Source organism: Chenopodium album, chromosome 17 (assembly GCF_948465745.1).
Source record: "Chenopodium album chromosome 17, dcCheAlbu1.1, whole genome shotgun sequence".
Classification (NCBI taxonomy): domain Eukaryota; kingdom Viridiplantae; phylum Streptophyta; class Magnoliopsida; order Caryophyllales; family Amaranthaceae; genus Chenopodium; species Chenopodium album.
In genome coordinates, this window is record NC_137850.1 from 5,136,365 (window position 1) to 5,156,260 (window position 19,896).

A 19,896-nucleotide genomic window follows, 5' to 3' on the forward strand; every position below is an offset into this window, starting at 1 on the left:
ACTAATCTTGATTCAAGTGTCTGTAACTCTAAACTTATCAAATCTTGCATCCTTGCTACCTATTATATAAGTACATAGAATATGAGTTAATTGAGAAACAAATAGAAGAGGTAACACTTTACCCATCTTGATGTGGTACAGGTAGAGGTGGCCAGCGGGCCGGGTTGGACCCAGCCCACCCTGACCCGCACGGCTAGTGGGTCAAATGGGTCCAGCCCGGATCCGACACGACACAGCCCGGCACAACCCGTCTGCAAAGGTGGTTGTGTCGTTAGTCTAAAAATTGTAGCCCGGCCCATTTTCGACCCATGTAATTAGGCCCGACTCGTTCAACCCATTTCGACCCACATGATTCGACCCATCTAACCCACGAACCCACACAATTCGACTCATCACGCATGGCCCACCCAACCCACCAACCTGCATAACCCACCAACCCAACCCGCCAACCCACCTAATCCAACGGCTACTTTGTATCAAAAATCTAAAACTAACGGCTACTTTGTATAAAAATTCAAAACTAACAACTTTTATGAGATTTTTTTTCAAAACTAACGGTTACTTTTATGTACTGGCTAGTTTTTTTTTTTTTTTTTTTTTTTTTTTTTTTTTTTTTTTTTTTTAAAGAAGGCTAGTTTTTTTTTTTTTAATTGTATGACCATTCCCTCAATTTTTCCTATAAATACCAATTCTATTTCACTCAAATTTCCACACAACTCAAGCTTTCTTTCTCTCTTACTCAAAATTCTTAATTGTTCTCAAAATCTCAAGTGTTATTTAGTGTTATATAGAGTTTATTTTTGTTAAAAAATATCTCCTTAATATTATTATTAGTATTCTTAAAAACAATTTCTCAAAAAAAAAAAAAAAAAAAAATTCTTTTCCATATTATAGTTAGTAATCATTAAAAAAAAAAAAAAAAAAAAATGGGTTCAAGAGGAGGAATGGGAAGGAATCAAAGTAGTGGTCAAAGTGGTGGCCAAAGGAGTGGTGGTGCAAATTTTTCGTATGAAATTAATACGGAAAATTTAAACCAATTTGTCAATGAATATGGAGATTATGGTTTAGGAGATGGGCAAAATATTCAAACGTCTCCACCACAACATTTCTCCCACCAATCATCAAGTTCAACTATGCCACCTCTATTGCAACCAACATCTCAACCTTCATCTCAAGGTAATTTCTAATTTAATTTTTATTGTTATGAATTTTTTTTAAAAAAACTATTATTAATGATTATAAAGTTAGTTTAGTTTTCAATTTTCTATAATTTATAATCACCATGAAAAATGTGTTTAAATTAGGAAAATTTGGATTTTGGTACCTCAAAAATGGGGGTAATTGAATTTTAATACCCATCTAAAATTTTATTTTAAATTGGTACCTCCAAAAACTCAAAACTGTAGATTTCAGTACCTCCGTTAACATTCTGTCATATTTTCCGTTAGTGGGTCCCAGTTACTTAAGTTCCCTCCCTTTATTATTTCTCTCTCTTCGATTCTAATTGAATTCCCTCCATTTTACCCTCTCTCTCTCTCTTTGCCCTGTTCCTCCATAATCAAAGCTCTCAACCACATGTATTTACTCCATTGTTGATTGTGAACCACAATTTCTTTCTCTCTCCACTGTCAATTGTTAGGGTTTAGTCTTTTTTTTGTTTTTTTTTTCACTGTACCTTCTCCAATTGACTAAGGCATGGATATTGACTGGAAAGAACACATCAGCAACTGGGAAAGGCTGGAGCTTGGAGTCGTCATCTCCATTGACAAAAGTAGGAGAATCTTCTGACAACGACCCAGGTATGATTCCTTCAACTTTTTGTACTGGTCCATTAATGGTTTTTGTGCAATATGGATGAAATGTTTGGGCAAATTTGGAAAATAATTAAGCAACCCCTAGAATACTGTGTTTGGATTAAATTATGGTTAAATTATCAATTTTATACAAATTGATTTACAATTCATTGTTACTTTATGGTTAACTGTGGTAGGGTATTTGTGTTGTTGCTCTTACTGTAGTATTTTGCTTAAGTGTTATGAACTTATTTAGGTTGGCACATGCTTGTTAAGGTATTGGTACATGATTTATTACTTAATTTGTAGATTAAACAAATGGATCAACTTGATAACACTGTTGACATTAAGCTAAGACTGTTTGGGGGTTTTGTGTTTAAGAAAAGAAAAAGAAAGGGGAGTGAGTATCAAGTATATGAGGCTGGTTTTATGTATTGGAGGTTGAATGTGCCTCTGTCATTTATAACTGTGAGGTACTTAAGATGGTTATGTACTGAAGGGTTTAGGGAAAAGGGGTGGGCAGTCCCTCAAATTTATGTGTTATGGTATAAAGAGAAGGGAGAAACATGGATGACTGGGAAAAGGAGATTAGAGGATGATGAGGCTCTAAAGGGGTTTCTTGAGGCTAAACACAAAGATGGGCACTTGGAGTTGTTTTGTACTATTTCTAAAGAAAACCCTGACCAAACAAATCCAATTCAGACTGAAGGGCCAAGTGAAAACCCAAACCCAAACCTGAGCCCACCTAAACACATTGACAGTCTGTCTAAAATCAGCCCACCTAAAACTTCACTTACTAAAAAAGTATCAAACCCCACAGTTAAAGCAAAAATCTCTGCTAAACATACTCCCAAAAAGCCTTGTACTGCTTTAGTATTGAGGAGGAGCCCTAGGTGGCAACAATCCAACCAAACAAAAACTGTTACTGCTGTGAGTGAGCCAATACTTAGGAGGAGTCCCAGGTTTTCTGATGGGAGTGATAAGCTCAAACCTTTAATTGATAAAGGGAAAGGGAAGCTTTCTGAAGAGCTTGAGTTGGAAAGCAGGAGAGACAAATTAGAGGGGAAAGGAAAGGGCAAGTGTCAAAAGAAGCTGTTCATTGATGATGAGGATACTGAATCTGGATCTTCAAGTGAGGATTTGAGTGATATAGATATAGATTGGAATATAGGAGAGGAGGAAGAAGGTGATTTTGAAGATGAGGGGTTGGATCAAGGTACAACTCAGATTTTAGGAGAAGTGGAGAGGAGTTTGTCAATTGTGCAGCCTGGTCAGAGCAGTAAGCAGAAGTTAGACCAGCTTGTTAAAGATATTGGGCAGCCTAAGGTTGAACTGAAGGAAGAAGAAAGTGATGATGAGGAGCTGAGAAGTGAACATGGTTCTGATGAAGAGCCAGATGATAGTCCATGGTTTAGAGAGGAGACAGATTTCAAGAAACCAATTGTGTTGGTGAAGAGTCAGAAGTTCAGCAACATTTTGGTGCTTAGGGCTCTAAGAACTCATGCAGTTGAAAATAGATATGAGTTCTATTTCTTGCACAACAACAAGGTCAAATTAACCACTTTCTGTAGGAGGAGATGTGGTTGTGTATGGGATTCAAAGAGGAGCAAGCTGCCTCTATGTAACTGCAGTGAGGAAGTTAGGAGGTGCAGGTTCAAGGTGATTGCTAGGCCTATGTTCAAGAGTTGTGCCTGGCAAATTCAGGATCTTAGGTTAGAACATAATTGTATGAGGAGCAACATGAATGCAAATGTGACTGCAGAGTACTTAGCTGAAAAATATGTTGAAGAGTGGAGAAGTAATCCAAATTGGAAGACTAACAGCTTTAGGGATAGAGTGTTAAGTGATTTGGGCATTAAAATTGGGTACTACAAGGCATGGCTAGCTAGAGCAAGGGAAAAATTCATGATATATGGGTCTGCATCTGAACAGTATGCCAGAGTATGGGATTATGGGAAGGCAGTGCAGAAATATAGCCCAGGGACTGTAGTGAATGTGGTGGTTGATCAATTGGATAGGCCAGAACCACCTTTGTTCTTGAGGATGTATGTGTGCCTTTCCCCATTGGTAAGGGGCTTCTTGAAAGGTTGTAGGCCTTTAATAGGGGTGGATGGATGCCATTTGAAATGCTCTTACCCTGGTCAGATTTTGGTGGTTGTGGGAAAGGATGGGAACAACAGCATCTATCCCTTTGCCTGGGCTACTGTGGAGGTTGAGAACAAAGAAACTTGGTGCTGGTTCTTGGAATGCTTGAAGCAAAGTCTAGATGATTTGGCAATGGGAGGTGGCTTCACTTACATGTCAGATAGGCAGAAGGTTAGTTAAGCATCATTTTAGTTTTATTTTGTGCAACTGGTTATGATTTGTATATGTTTTATTTGTCACTGACAATTGTTCATTTTTTGTGTTAAGGGGCTGCTTGAAGCATTTGAGGAGGTGGTCCCCTTTGCTGAGAAGAGGTTTTGTGTGAGGCATATATGGGCCAATTTCAAACTGCAGTTCACATGGTCCACATTCAAAGAGTTGTTTTGGAATGCCGCTAGAGCCACAACTTGGGTATGAACTGCACTTATGATACTCTTCCTTGTTTATTAGCATGCACTTATGTACAAAGTTGTGAATTATTACCATGTGACAGTATGTAAGCATATGTGTAATTACAATGTATGTATTCTGCTCATTTATGTGCTCAATTTGTATTATGGTCAGTTTGTGGTCTAAGTTTGTATTCTGGTCATTTATGTGCTCAGTTTGTATTCTGCTCAGTTTGTGTGCTCAGTTTGTGTGCTCAGTGTATGTGCTCATTTTGGCTGCTCAGTGTATGTGCTCAGTTTGGCTGCTCAGTTTATGTGCTCAGTTGCTCAGATTATAGTGCTCAATTTAGAGTTTTATTTAGGGGCTTTTTGTCCATGTTCTGTCAGTGTAAGCTTGTTGTCCATGTTCTGCCAGTGAACTTATGTGTATTTCTCTTCACTTATTGTAGGCTAATTTTGAAATTGCAATGGAATCCATAAGGTTCCTTAGTGAGGATGCATATGAGTATCTAGACAACATCCCTGCCCAACATTGGTCTAGGCATGCCTTTTCAACTAATTGCAAATCTAATATGCTTCTTAACAATATGTGTGAAACCTTCAATGCTTGTATTAGAGAAGTTAGGGATAAACCAATCCTAACCCAAATGGAATGGTTAAGGAGGTATGCAATGAAAAGGCACAATGACAAGTGGGAGGGTGTGAAAAAGATTGAAGGAAAAGTGATGCCTTATGTGAGTAAGCTGTTTGAGAGAATGGAGAGGGTGGCTAGGCACTGCATAGTGCAGGTTTCAAGGGATGACACTTATGAGATCAACCTAAATGCAGACCAAGTGACATTTGACCTTCACAATAGAACATGCACATGCTACCACTGGCAATTAACTGGCCTCCCTTGTGTGCATGGGTTTGCTTGTATATTAGACAAGAGAAGTGACCCAGAAGAGTATGTGGACCACTATTACACAAGGGAGAGATATTTAGAGGCATATGATTTGCCTGTACAGCCTATGCCAGGTCCCAAGCACTGGGAAAAGATTCAGCTAAGGGAGCCACTGCCACCACCTGTAAGAGTCATGCCTGGTATACCTAAGTCCAAAAAGAGAAAGAAGGAAAGGGGTGAGGGTGTACCAGATGCAGCAGAGGGTAGTTCACAAAAAAGGCAGAAGAGGTGCCAAAAATATGCTCAGTTTGGACACGATGCCAAAACTTGCTCCAATATGCCTGCAGAAGTGAAACAGTCTTCTTCCCATCCTAACACAAAGGGCAAGGCTGTTGTAAACACACCATGGGTGGTAGAACAAAGGAGAATCAAAGCAGCAAGAGCTTTAAACAAGGTCAATTCTGAATTTTTTCCCATTTTCATGTCAGTTAGCTTTTTTGCTCTGTTTTAATTGGTGTCCATCCCTTTATATTTGCAGACTACTCCTGGAGCTTCAGCAGGACCTAACAGCATTGCAAATAAGAAGTTTCCACAAGAGGGGGCTAAGAAGAAAGGTGCAGCTGCTGCAGCAAAAGCATCCTCAAAAGCAGCAGCATCTCAAGGAGCAGAAGCATCCAAAGGGGGAGCAGGACCATATGAAGGAACAGCAAGAGCATCTCAAGGAGCAGCAACATCTTCTCAAGGACCTAATACAAGGTCAAGGAAGTCTGCAGGAGCAGAACCATACCTCTGTAGCCAAGCATCAACAATGACTACAGCAAAAAACACCACAACAACCAGGGCAAGCAAGAAAAAAAAATAGTGCTAAGTTTGAACTTTGTTGAACCTGTTCCTTTGACAATTTCCAATATGTATTCAATTTGATGAACTTATATATTTAGTAGTCAGTTTTTGGACTAAGTCACATGTACTTAGACATATATATGTATATATCATATGAATCTATTTTTGTAGACAAATGAAGCATATATTTCAAGGGCAATATTTTTTGAAATTCATACATAAATGATTGTGAGCAAGTTCACTACAAACCAACAACAACTAAAATTAAGTACATTACATAAATAAGTCACCATACTTAGACATAATACCCTGGATTCCCTCAAACTCCCCTAAACAAGTTTTATTACTACACTAAGTCCTAAAACCATAACAAATACACAAAGTGCAACCACTACAGTCAATTGAATCCTGTCACCACTCCCATTGCTGCTTGTCATCTTCTTCCTATCACCAAACAAGGCCTTGCATTTAGTCTTCAATGTGTCAACTTCATTAAGCAAACACCTCCTTTGCCCAACAAGATCATCAACCTCCCTTTGCAAAGAATTCATCTCAGACTTCATCAACTTCTTGTCAAGCAGCAGCTGGTTGATCACATCCCTTTGCCAATCAGTTTGTTTTGAGTCAACCCATTCAAAACATTTGCATCCCCTTGTCTCAGTGTTTGGATCCCAAAATTTGCAAGCCTTGAACTTGCGCCTTGGATTGTCCCTTGTCCAAGATGTCAGCCTTGCAAGTGGCAATCCACAGTTACACTTCTTCAGTTTAGAGGGAGATTCAGTATTCCAGGACATTTTTACTCCTGCAAATAGCAAACCAAATAAATAAAGGGGCATTAGACACAACAAACTACAACAAAAAGGCCAGTTAACCACACCAAGCTCACACAAACCTTGTCAAACTGGTGGTTGACCACCATTATAAGGATAACCATGGGGTGGCCAATTCCCATTTTGTTTCTGCCTAAACTCCCACATACAATCTGGCAAGAACCCAGGATCATCAGTGGTGCCAACATGAATGGTGTAGTTGTCCTTATTAGGTAGCCTCCTAATCATTTTGAACATATCACCATCATCTTCTAAATCCCTATATTTCCCTTTATAAATGTATTGGAATTTGGGAAACAAGATATCTATAGATCCTTCTACTGGATCATCCATTTCACGCAAACGGTCTTCCCACTCTAGGCATTTATCCATCAAGTTGTCTTTACCTATTTCTACTTCAATGTCAATAACTACACTCAAGTACTTATATCTGAAAACCACCCTATTCTCAGCCATTCTGCAAATAAAATTGAAACAAATATGCAACAAAAAACCCCAATTTCAGAAATATTACTAACATTTTCCTAATTTCAAAAAAACAACAATTCCCTAAATTAATCCAATTTAAGAACCCTAATTTTTCTACAGCATCAAAAAAACAAATTATAACAACATTATTCAATTAATCACACAATTGGTAGTACAAACTACAATTTAATAACATATGAACCACAAATACATCACAATTCTACTCAAATCAACTTCAAATAAAGCAATTGTATACAAAATTAGTGAAAACTCACCTCTTTTTTCCGCCAACACCAGACCTTCACAAAATGCGTCTACAATCTTCGCACAACCTTCGCAATTCAGCAATTAACTAGAACCCTAAGTGTAATTCAATTTCTATCCCAGAATTATAGTGTTTTGATTCTTAATTTTACACAGAATCAAATGGGAAAATAAGGAACAAATTCGTTATTTAAAAGGAGGGATTTAACAAACTAGCCGTTAAACTGGGACCCACTAACGACAAAATTGACAGAATGCTAACGGAGGTACTGATATCTATAGTTTAGTCATTTTGAGGTACCAATTTAAAATAAAATTTTAGATGGGTACCAAAATTCAATTACCCCCATTTTTGAGGTACCAAAATTCAAATTTTCCTTTAAATTATTATAATTAAAATATTTTAAATTTAAAAGTGCATTTTCATAAATAGCGTTAAAAATTATTTTCAATAATTTGATTTATAAAAGGTGGTGGCGGTGAAAGTAAAGGTCGAGCACAAACTTCTTGGGTGTGGAAACATTTTGAACGAGTTGGAGTTACACCCCCGGGATGGCAATCCGGTCAACAAAAGAGGTTCACGTGTACATGCCTAGTTTGCAAGGAGCTAGGTGCTAATGTCAAGTCATATAATTGGAAAATGGGAGATGGAACCGGAACCTTGACTCAGCATTTGCAAAATAAACACGATTTGTTCGAAAATGGCCCCCGTCCTTCAGGGGGTGAGATGCCCATCCAAACACAATTGGGTGGATACATGAACCATCTACCAGGCGGAGGTACACCTTTCATTTATAATAAAGATAGAATGATTGATGACATGAGTACTTTAGTTATTGCTAATGAATACCCTTTTAGTTACGGTGAAAATGCAAATGCAAATGTTGAGCATTTTAATAAAGTTGCATTACAACCTGCATTTACTCGTGTCCCCCGAAATACCCTAAGACGTTATACACAAACTTCTTATTTTAAGTATAAGAGTGGTTTGATTGAATTATTTCGTACTTTTGATGGTCGTGTTAGTTTTACAAGTGATACATGGACTTCTAGTATGGGGGAACCTTTTCTTTGCATTACTGCTCATTGGGTGGATGATGATTGGTTTATTCAAAAGCGTATACTATGTTTTCAAGCTATGGAAGAAAGGCATACCAGTTTTAACATCAAAGTTCGTATTTTGGATTGTTTAAAAGAATTTCACTTGAATAATAAAGTTTTTTCTTTGTCTCTTGATAATGCAACTACAAACACAAAGTGTATTGACTATTTGAAAAATGACTCCGAGTTGCATTTGTTGTTGGGTGGTAGTCTCTTGCATGTTAGATGTTGTGCTCATATTTTGAATTTTTCTATTCAAGAGGGTCTCGCTGAGTTACAACCATTGCTAAACCAAATTAGAACATTTATAAAATGGATTAGGATAAATCAATCAGTTAGAAGAAAGTACATAGCTATGTGTAAAGAGAGAGGTCTTAAGAAAAGACAATGGTCTATTGATACCCCTACCCGTTGGAATTCTACTTTCAATTTGATGAATGATGCTATAAAGTATCGTGATATTTTGACCCAACTTCATTTTGACCCAACTTTACAATGAGACTCGTGTTGATCCTGCTAAGTTAACAACCGAAACTCAATGGACTATTGCTTCTTTTGTTCGTGATGTTTAAAATGTTTTTGATAGTGCAACTCATATTTTCTCTTATATCTATAAGCCTAACAGTCATTTAGTCGTATTTGAGTGTGTTAAAGTTGTTCACACCATCGAAGAGCATATGAAGATTGATGAACTTCGTCCCGTTCTTGATAGCATGAAACGTAAGTGGCATACTTATTTTAGTGAATTTCCAATTATTTACGGAATTGCTGCTATTCTTGACCCCGGTGTTAAAGCTAAAGGTTTGGAAAATCTTTTAGAATTTTATTATTCAAGTTTAGGTATCGATTATGATGTTAGTGAATATATTAACAAATGAAAATCTGTTTTGGGAGACCTTTATGATCATTATGCATCTAATTATGGTTTTGATTTAGCAACACCAACTAATACTAGTACTTCCGATTCTAGATTTGGTTTTCTTGATAAAGGTATGAAAAAAAAAAACACAAAGCATCTACATCATTCTCATCATCATCTTCTTCAACACTTGCTATTAATGATTATTTGTCATATCAACATGAGACCAACAACAGCTTTCAAATCAAAAAATGGTGGCAAGAACATCAAAAAAGTTTTCCTATATTGGCGAGAATTGCAAAAGATATGCTTGCAGTTCCCGCTTCATCTGTTGCTTCCGAGTATGCTTTTAGTGCAGGTAGAAGAGTGTTAGATGAAAAAAGATCTCACTTAACTCCGGAAAGCATTCAAATTTGTGTTTGTAAGAAAGATTGGGATCAAGTTGAAAGAAGAACTCAAGGTTTAAACCAAGACGAAGACGACGAAGATGATCCTGTGATGATATTGGAGTCGTCAACGGATGATGCAGCTTCCGGGGATGATGATGCAACAAACATGGTTGGCTAGAAAAGTCTTAATCAGGTACGCTAAGAACTACGTGGGCTTTGATTCTTTCGGGATACATAGACAACTTATTTTTTGAAAATTAGAATTTAATTGCAAAATTAAATTTTGATAGGTCCAAGCCCCCCCCCCCCCCCCCCTAAATCCAAAATAAGTACAATATAAGAACTACGTTGGCTTTGATTCCTTATTTTGTGATATAAGGATACGTAGGCATCTTAATTAAGAGCAAGCCATCAAATTGTTAATTTTGTAAAATTAAAACACCACACAACCCATTTAGCCATCTGGCCCACCCGACCCTAACACACGAACCCACCCGACCCTAACACACTAACCTAGCTCAACCCAAACCCACCCCTTCAACCCACCCTTCGACCCACCCTAACCCACGAACCCAGCTCGACCCACCCATGACCAGTCTAACCCACGAACCTAGCTCGCTAACCCACGAACCTAACCTTGCTGTGTCCGACTTCTCCGACCCAACCCATGACCCGGCCCACCCTATCTTACGTGTGTCGTGTCGTGTGTCATGAAACCCCAACCCGCGACCCACCTAACCCTAACCCTAATCCAGCTCGCACGACTCGCACGGTGGACACCTCTAGGTACAGGGTAGGTTAAATACTTTGCCGGATTAACCTAGTGGGGAACTGGGGATAGGCCTTATGAGGGTAAAAAGAGGTATCAGTGAAATCCGTACATTCATAAGATTCAATTAAAAATGAATCCTAATGATTCATTGGCCTTTCAAAATGCTTTCTTTCCTAGATCAAGATAGTTGAATGATTTGCCCTCCTCTGCTACCTTACAAAGACAAACAAAATGAGAATTTGGAGTACAGTTGCAGAAGGTTAAAAAAATAAATAAATAAATAAAAGACGAGTTGCTAACATCCAACAAGCCTCTCTTCCTTGCTTGTAAAAGTCAATAAACAGATTCATCAGCGACCTATGAATGAACCACTCATACAGTCATACATCTTTATTTTTGTGATAATGGTAGAGTGCAAATTATCAATTTTTATCTTATTATTATCATTTTTATGTACTTTGTAATAACTTTCTTCAGAAGTGTTAAAAAAGAAAAAAAAAAAAAAAAAGTACTCATAAAATGTACTTCGTACCTCACATAGTCACTTCAAAGAATTTATATCACCATGTTTATAAATTGCAGGATATAGAATCCTACAATCAATTTCATCTACACCATTGCATTTTGTGGCTTTCTATGGATCATTTCTTCCTTTTCTTCAAAAAAAAATCTAATAGATCAAACCTGACACTGCACTCCTGTTACAAATCCAGTATACATGGCCCTGCAAATTCAGAGGAAAAAAAAAAAAAAAAACTCTACTACGCCAAAATTGTAGCTATAAGATTATGGACAAGTACAGAACAATCTAGCCCTCGACTAACAAATCAAAAATGGCTGGCTTATTCATCTTCAGACTTTTTCATACTCTGACCAACTTCAACTGGTATTGGACCATACAAGCAAACACGTAGACTGCCTTGAAGAAGTCGCTGGTGGAAATAGTTCTTATATAAATCCCAGAATTCATCCCTATTAGAAGATGCAGATATCTATCAGAATGCATATAAATAAATGAGATCGATGAAAATAAAATGATTTGCTCAACTCATTACGGTTCTACAATTCTACTCCCTGACGAAAAAGTTAGATTTATGGGATCCAAGAATCTATCCATCCATCTTGTTCCTAGAATTGTGTCTATATAGTGCTGCATGTTTTAAAGTTTACGTTATGCTACTCTGAAGGGTCCTTGAACCTGTGGTTTAAGAGGGGTGATAAAGGCCAAAACCAATATATACGGCTATACGCTGACATCCCAACATGAGAGATGGACAGCAACCAAAGAAAACATGAAAACATTTTGTTTTAAAGGCCAATCTAACCTGACTTGTTGGAGGGTAAGCAATGAAAAGCCTTTAACATCAGTATGCATATCAAGAACGACTACTTCCAGTCGTGATAACCCCAAGGCCTCCATTTCACACAATTTCTTCATCCTGAAAATGAAACAAAAAAAGTCTAATTAGACAAAGTGGAAAAAATGAGTAAGGCATTACAAACTATAGTTATTAGCCTCTAGTGAACATCACCACTCATACCACATTCTTTATGTTTTATTAATATTCTCCTATACAAGACACTAATATTGTACAAAAAACAAAACAGATCTGGACACCCTTATAAACCCTTGAAGCCTGAAATTGCATAAGCACAAAGGAAACAAAACAGAAAACAACAAAAAAATATCCCACTTGAGAAACACAATCTATGGTTGGCACTTCATCAAAGATTTCAGAGCATATCTACAGAAGTCATAATTCAGTGGTGATCAATAATCTTAAGGAGCTACATTGTCATTGGAGATGTCAGAGGGCTGTTGGAGAGTTTCCAAGAGTTTATTGTCAAGCACATCCATAGAGAAACTACTCAACCTAATAATAGGATAGGGTAAAAAGGTCCATATTTATCAATTACAAAGCAAGGGCTTTACAAGGATCATACTGTTTACTTATATAATTTTCTAGTCAAAGAAAATCCTTGTTCATAACAGAAAGGCATATTCCACTATAGCGAGTTAAACAAACTCCTAAAATCAATTATATGGGCTTTCCCTCTGGTGCAATAATAAGAAATCTCAGTGGCAATTTGGCAATCCTTTAAGAATTTCATGCAGACAAGAAATTTTTTTGATAGAAAATGAATGCAAAACTGAAAGAGGCATCCTTTTTCTTATATACTCCGCTAATCAAACAAATACTTGAACAAATTTAGTTTCAATAATCTGTAAACTCCAACACATCCAAAAAAAACTACAAAAGCATTTAATTAAATGACCATCTATATATCATAAACAAGACAATTTGGAAATTATTATTTACTGAGTTGGATTTTAATGTTTATTCAAAATCATTGACAAAATTTATTTACTTCTTCATGCTAACCAGGGTAAATTTCGCAGGATGGGTCTTTGACATGTAAGCTCATTTCACTCCATATCATCTTTCCATGCTCCATATATAAGTTGCATCAATTCCCCTCTACCCCAACTTCATACATCTAAACAGATCATAGCAGAGTAGCAAAGCAACACAAATTTTAATGCACTCTCCAAATTCAAATGGCATTTTCCACAAATATTGATATCACTCCATTGCATTTTTGCAGTTGGTCATACACATTATCTTTATCTCACTGCCGGAAACTATGTGTTTCCCTGAACAGCAGATTGCATACAGCTATGCTGCTAGCAATAAAATAAAAGGAATTAAAAATTCGATTGGAAAGAGCTCAATTGAGCACTGCACTTCATAGAAACAAATTAAATTCTGGAGCAGCAAATACTGCCAGAACTACGAAGCCAGCGCTACACATTTACAAAAGAAGACTAGAGACACAAGCAACAAACCCTCATTTCTCATTTTAATATGAACTTCCGTATTTACCCCTCGTAAATAAATATGAACTTCTTCATGCTAATTTTCTAGGCGGATCCGGAAATTTTAAGTGGATCCACTAATTTTTTAGGCGGATGTTTTATTTCAAAAAAATTTTAAAAAAAGTACGACGACTTACGGAATCCTCTGACGAAGCCTCCGATGTCCGACGTCGTCCATCGTCCTAAACCCGTCACTAATGCTTAATAAATTTTTTTTTTAAAAAAAACTCGGATTTTTGGTGGTAGATCGAATGTGGTGGGGTCGGATGTGGTGGTGTCGGGATTTTTTTTTACCACGTGGTAGTAAGTGGAGGGGTCGGGAATGATATTATACCATTATATACTACAACTTACATAAAGGGCAATATCGTCCTTCCATGTCAAAAAGGGAACGATGCACTGTAAAATGGGTGCGTTGTTTAGCAGTTCACATGACAAAGCATAAAGACCAGCAAGACTTGTAAACAATAAGTCTGAATGCTCTCAAGCTAATGAATTTGCTCATAATCTCATCTAGAAAGCCAAAGGATGCTTTAAATGAAGAGCTTGAAACGAACAGTACACAAGCATGAAAAAAAATACTTGAAGGCCTAACATGAGCGAGCTAAGTCCTTGCAGATTGTTCTGCATACCAAGCATCATTTCTATGGCTGCTATTTGGACATTGCATGAATATATCAATAGAGTTCCTCATTTACTACAATAGAAGTACTCCAGTCTAGTCTCTAACAAGTACCAATATAAAATCTAGAAAGGGAAAAAAAGGAAACAGGAACAACAAACTAGAGTCATAAAAGTAGAGAACATCAAGAGTCATGACTTAATTAGGCCACATATACCCTTTTGCTAGTGCAGGAAAGTCAGACATAAAATCCACCAAGCAGTTATCTACTGGACCCACAAAAAAAAAGTTTAACTAATATCTAAGACTAGCAAATCAAAACACAAACATATTTTCTACACAAAGAATAGCAAATTTAATAATGTACATTGTTACCTGCTTGGTGTACCACTGGCGATATTCACACGATTCTTTAATAGAGTTACCTGCAATTATCAGAAACTGTCTTCCTGAGCAACTTTTAATACACTAGCTCACTAAAAGCGAAAGATGGGATACGATTTAAAGGACGACATCGGGAGATTGTCTGATATACAAGGCAAACACAAAATTATAGGCGTAAATACTGACTGAGGTAAAACATGCTCAAGACAATAGGACTCAAAATATTTAGTTCACATTAATATGATATTTTCTGAGTTACTGGTTACCAAAATGAATCACATAATCTTATGACAAGGGAAAAAAAAATGTCAGTTTGAATATGTCTGACTGACAATGTGATGCAAATGCAGAAGATCAGAAAACAGTTTAAGTGCCTATTGCTGTCAAGTTAAACAGATTAGGATTTGGCTTAGTCTTACTTTGTTTCATGTTAATGATAAAGGAAGCAAAGATTTTGCATTTTTATTGCATATCCTATTAATATATTTCAAAAAGCTCTATTTTGTTTACTTAGCTGATAAAAGGGTCCATAGAGTTTCAATGCTTTATTAAGTAAGATTGTCAGATTGTGAGCTGATTTCATTAGAATTGCCAAGAATAGGATTGTTATTTTAAACATGTTTGTATGTGTAGGGTTTGTTTAGGTGTTAATGATATCTTCTTATCCTTGGGGCTACAGGATTGGTTTACGTACATCAAAATACATATGTCCTAAGCTTTTATAAAGACGTCATATTGCTATGCATTGCAAAACATGAAATTTGAAGAATTATAACCCTAAAAACCTTCATTTGGCCTATGCGTGAAACATTGTGCATTATTAGTAATCTTGAAATTTTAAATGCGCTCATTTTGATCATTCATGAGGTTCGCATAAAATCTAAGGTAATCTATGAAGTAGAAACAGATCTTCAGAGGGGGGGAGGGGGAGGGGAGCTTCCAAGATTGAATCCTTCTTCCAAGAATCTTCATTTTCTGAGCATTTTATCAAAGAGTCGCCTAGATCCATATCACACTGATGGTTTTTGGTCATATCATACAAGCAATATATATTTATTGTCAATTACAATTCTAGTTCCAGGCAAGACATTGTTTGTATGCATAAAGGTGAAAAGTTGATGCAATAAACTTTTTAGCATCTAGGAACAGAACACCACATAAATGGCCTGGCAGAAAGCAGCGTTAAAAAAGGCTTCCTTGTTATGTTAATAAGTCAACTTTTAACACCAACATCACCCCCAATGCCTCTAAAGAAGCCCACATGTTGATTGCACTAGGGGAAAGGATGTATAGTCTTATGGATTAATATCCAATGTGGACTAAAGAGGTTTCCAAATGTGCAGGCAGTGCAGATAGGACTTTACTCATGAAGTCAATATAACTTAGACAAATATACAGAGTTGCCAAGCATCTTTTCAGCCATCTAATTGTTCCATTTTTAATTGCGTAGAAAGGTGAGGTACAAAATTTAACCTGCTCATCAATTTTCAAATGCTTCGAAAATAGCTTCACAGCTTGGCATTCTTTAGTCAATATCCGCAAGCCCCTGCGTATGGAGTTTGCACAAAAAAGATATTTTTTATGACAAAACTATGCACAAGACAACCCATTAGCCTTTTTTAATCTTAATCTAGGTTGAAGCTGCAATTCATATCGATGAAGTCTTATAGGGTTGCTGCAAAATAAAAAATGATGTTCCTAAAATCAAAGTGATACAAAGGTCAAACTCAAACCTCAGCATTTCCAATGATTTTATGGCAGAAGCACTAATAACCAAGACAGCTGGGTTCCCAGGGTCAACTTTTCCCTCAACAAGCTGTGGTTCACAAAGCACTTCTTTCCACGATGATCCAAATAAACCTTTAATATGCTCCCCCAAATTGCCAGCATCTTGACTAATTCTCTCCAATGGCTTTGGAAAGTACGTATCTGCTAAACATGGACCCAATATAGCAAGTTAATATGAAATATCATTTTCTTTGCAAACCAAGTGCATAATGTGGTAAACAAAATGAGTACACAAATCAGAAGTTCTATTCATACACACATACCCTATAGGCCTATAGTTTCTAATTTCCTAAGCTGATCCTTGTAAATAATCACCTTGAATATCCTTGAGACTGAATGCTTTTTGTGTATGAACGGAAGGTGTTTTAATAATTGGAAGGACAAAATCAGCAAAAAGAAAAAGTAGCACTACTCAAAGAATGGAGGGAAATTATTTTTTGTAAAAAAAGTCTAATTACCTTGAATTCTAACAAAATGCCAGATTTCAGATTTGTTTGTTAAAAGTAAGCGACTATAATGCATCAAGATTGTCTATATCTGCATATTTGTTTAACGAGAATAATACCAAACTATCCATATCCTTTTTACGATCAAATACTGAAATACATGTACAACATAGATTGGCTAGTAAAGAAACTAAGCACGAACATACACTAACAACCTTTTTGTAAGTGGTAATAAATGATGATAATGGGAATGAATTAAACATCATGTTGATTACCATAGTAATGCAACTTCATCTTCAAACATGTGTTTTTCTTGAATTTCTATACCCACCTAATAACTCCCCAAGTAGTGAAAGATAGTAACGAAATTTATAAAGAAAAAGAGATAGTTTGGACTTTGGAGTGAACTAGCATTACTATGGTCATTAGCATAGGACTTCCCTTACAACAGCAACGACAACAACAACAAAGCCTTAGTCCCAAAATGGTTTAGGACTTCCCTTACACATTTATAAATATATACACTCCCATATCCACCCTTATAAACGAAGCCTGTAAGTTTTCAACAAAAACCTAGCACCTACTACCCACAGATGGATCATCCGCCTAAAGTGAAGAAAGTCATGTTATACCGAGCTTTTTTACTTATTTTCTTTTATGTATTTCACCTTCGACGTATGTATCAAAGTCTTACTGTTCTACAATACTCCACATCAACTCACAGTCGAAAGCTGCCTCTTCTTAGCCTAAACATCTTGACAACATTAGACTACTCTGTACTACCCATCACCACTCACAAAAGATGAAACCCAGAATTTTGACGAAACCTGATTCTGATAAATAGCATATCTGCTGGCCTAGAAACATCCTGATTAATTATCATCACCTGAAACTAAATGTGCTAAGTTTTTGCCTACAATACATACAACATTAACAAGAAATGAGCTCAGCTCAAAGATATAAAGGCATAAAACACAGAATTTGTATAAAATTGTCTAGAAAATCATAGCAACTACGCTAATAAATATTAATGAAAAAACATAAAAATCCAAACTTTACTCAATTTTGTTGGTCCGAAAAAATCAAATCAAACATACAAATAAATAGCATATATAATTAGACATGGGTTTGTACTCAATGAAAATTAGACAGTTGAACAAAATAAATTAGGTAAATAATTGAAGGAAGAAGATGACCTTTAATGGATTCCAACTCAAGGGAAGAGAGTTTGATGCCATTTGCAGATTCAAATTGATCAACAAAAAAACTGCGACGCTCAGAAGGTGATAGAATTAGGGAAGTAACAACGGGTTTTTTGATGGGTTTATCAACCTTTTCAATTGTGGGTTTATCTTTCAATTGTTTTTTGTTTTTCTTGGGATTTTTGGTTTTGGGTTTTTTGGGAGCAAGAGATTTAGGACGATTATTGCCAAATTTTGAGGGCTTGTTCTTGCCAAACTTTGAGGGTTTGTTCTTGCCAAACTTTGAGGGTTTGTTCTTGCCTCTTACTTCTTTGCCCTTCGCCATTGTTGTTGCTGTGGTTTAAGTTGTTGTGCGGCTTCTAACTGAACACCAGGGTTTGCGCCAACCTAGCCTTCGTAAGTATTTTTTCTTTTTTTTCTTGTTTATTGAATTTTAAATTTTTTTTTTTTTTTTTATTCATGTACCAAGTTTTTTAAAATGTATCATTGATGTAAAATTAATAGGTAACTAAATGAAATCCGTGCGATGCATGGTTTGTTTAAATTTTTTAAATTTATATATACTAGGTGAAACCCCGTGCAATGCACGAATATTGACTAATTATAATGAAAATATAATTAGATATTAAAAAACTAAATCAATTGATCAGTATTAAACCGTATGAAATACAGTTCATATTAAAAATAAAATACAGTTCGTATTAAAACAATAAAAACATGAGAGAGAAATATTTAAATATGTGATAGTTATAATGTGTAAGTCGATATTTTAGGAAGTTTACTTTAGATTTTACATGAAATAAAAGTCATAATCTAAATGCAATCCTTTTTTTTAATGTAATAATATTTTTTTTAGAAAGTAATTTTGGCTGGAATTTTTAACACATTGACAAATGTTCTCTTAGATTCGCTTTTAATAGTATGTAATTGATATATAAATATATATATATATATATATATATATATATATATATATATATATATATATATGTGTGCTAAAATTTGTTATATAGTTAGATAAAATTCCTATATCAAAAGATAATATTTTATACTTCCTCCGTTCTTTTATTATTGCACCACAGAGGTTGACACACTTTTTTTTGGTAGTAGGAAAAGGGAAGAAATAGAGGGGTAAAATTACAAAGGTATCCATGTAATTTAAGCATAAACTAAAGAATCAAGTGGCAAAAGTAAGGGTATATTGGGTATTTGTAGTGTGAACATAGATATTTTGTTTCCTAAAATAGAAATTGTGCAATATTTGTGAAACTTTCTAAAAAGGCAAGTGGTGCAACAAATAAAAAAAACGGAGGAAGTATTTAATTAGTATAAATTGGGAAGTCTCATTCGTCAATTTTGCTTACATGTCATTTAAATTATTTAATTCTAAAAAAAATTAACAATCTCGTATTTAATTGGCTACCACTAAAATTTTTTATCCTACATAGCGCGCTGAAAAAGTTAAATCCTACGTGGCTCTCTAAAAACTCGGGAAAAAACTCCCCTTTATATATATACATACTAAATGTAAGCCCGTGCGATGCATGGTTTTAGTAAATTATTTTATTTGATTTAAAATTTTGTAAATTTATGAAGATCATTTATTAAATATATGGATAAAATTCCTAATATCATAAAATAATTTTTTTAATTTTAACCCTAAATTTATCTTTTGTTGTTTTATTATTTTATGTGATGCTTGAATTTAAAATCCCAAACCTTATTCATTGCTTATGTGACAATTTAAATTTTTAATTCAAAAAAGAAATGACAAATCTCGTTTTTTTATTGATCAAAATAAGTCTTTTGCCTATGCGTTTATTTAATATACTCGTTCTGT

The 19,896-nt window shown here is 35.7% G+C and overlaps 1 protein-coding gene across 2 annotated transcripts; it reads right to left on the reverse strand.

Moving 5' to 3' along the window:
• Nucleotides 1-11,156: 11,156 nt before the first annotated feature.
• Nucleotides 11,157-18,430, reverse strand: LOC145587474 (protein CMS1-like). Of its 2 annotated transcripts, none has more exons than XM_081644210.1 (6): nucleotides 18,051-18,430; nucleotides 16,354-16,549; nucleotides 16,094-16,166; nucleotides 14,612-14,661; nucleotides 12,062-12,175; nucleotides 11,157-11,708 (listed from the first exon to the last, which is right to left on the reverse strand). In XM_081644210.1, exons 1-6 carry the CDS (start codon nucleotides 18,379-18,381, stop codon nucleotides 11,579-11,581), a joined length of 894 nt encoding a protein of 297 aa, XP_081500336.1. In that variant the 5' UTR covers nucleotides 18,382-18,430; the 3' UTR covers nucleotides 11,157-11,578. The 2 variants fall into 2 exon arrangements, with proteins under 2 accessions (XP_081500336.1, XP_081500335.1); XM_081644209.1 differs by having other exon boundaries at nucleotides 16,354-16,552.
• Between the last annotated feature and the right edge of the window lie 1,466 nt (nucleotides 18,431-19,896).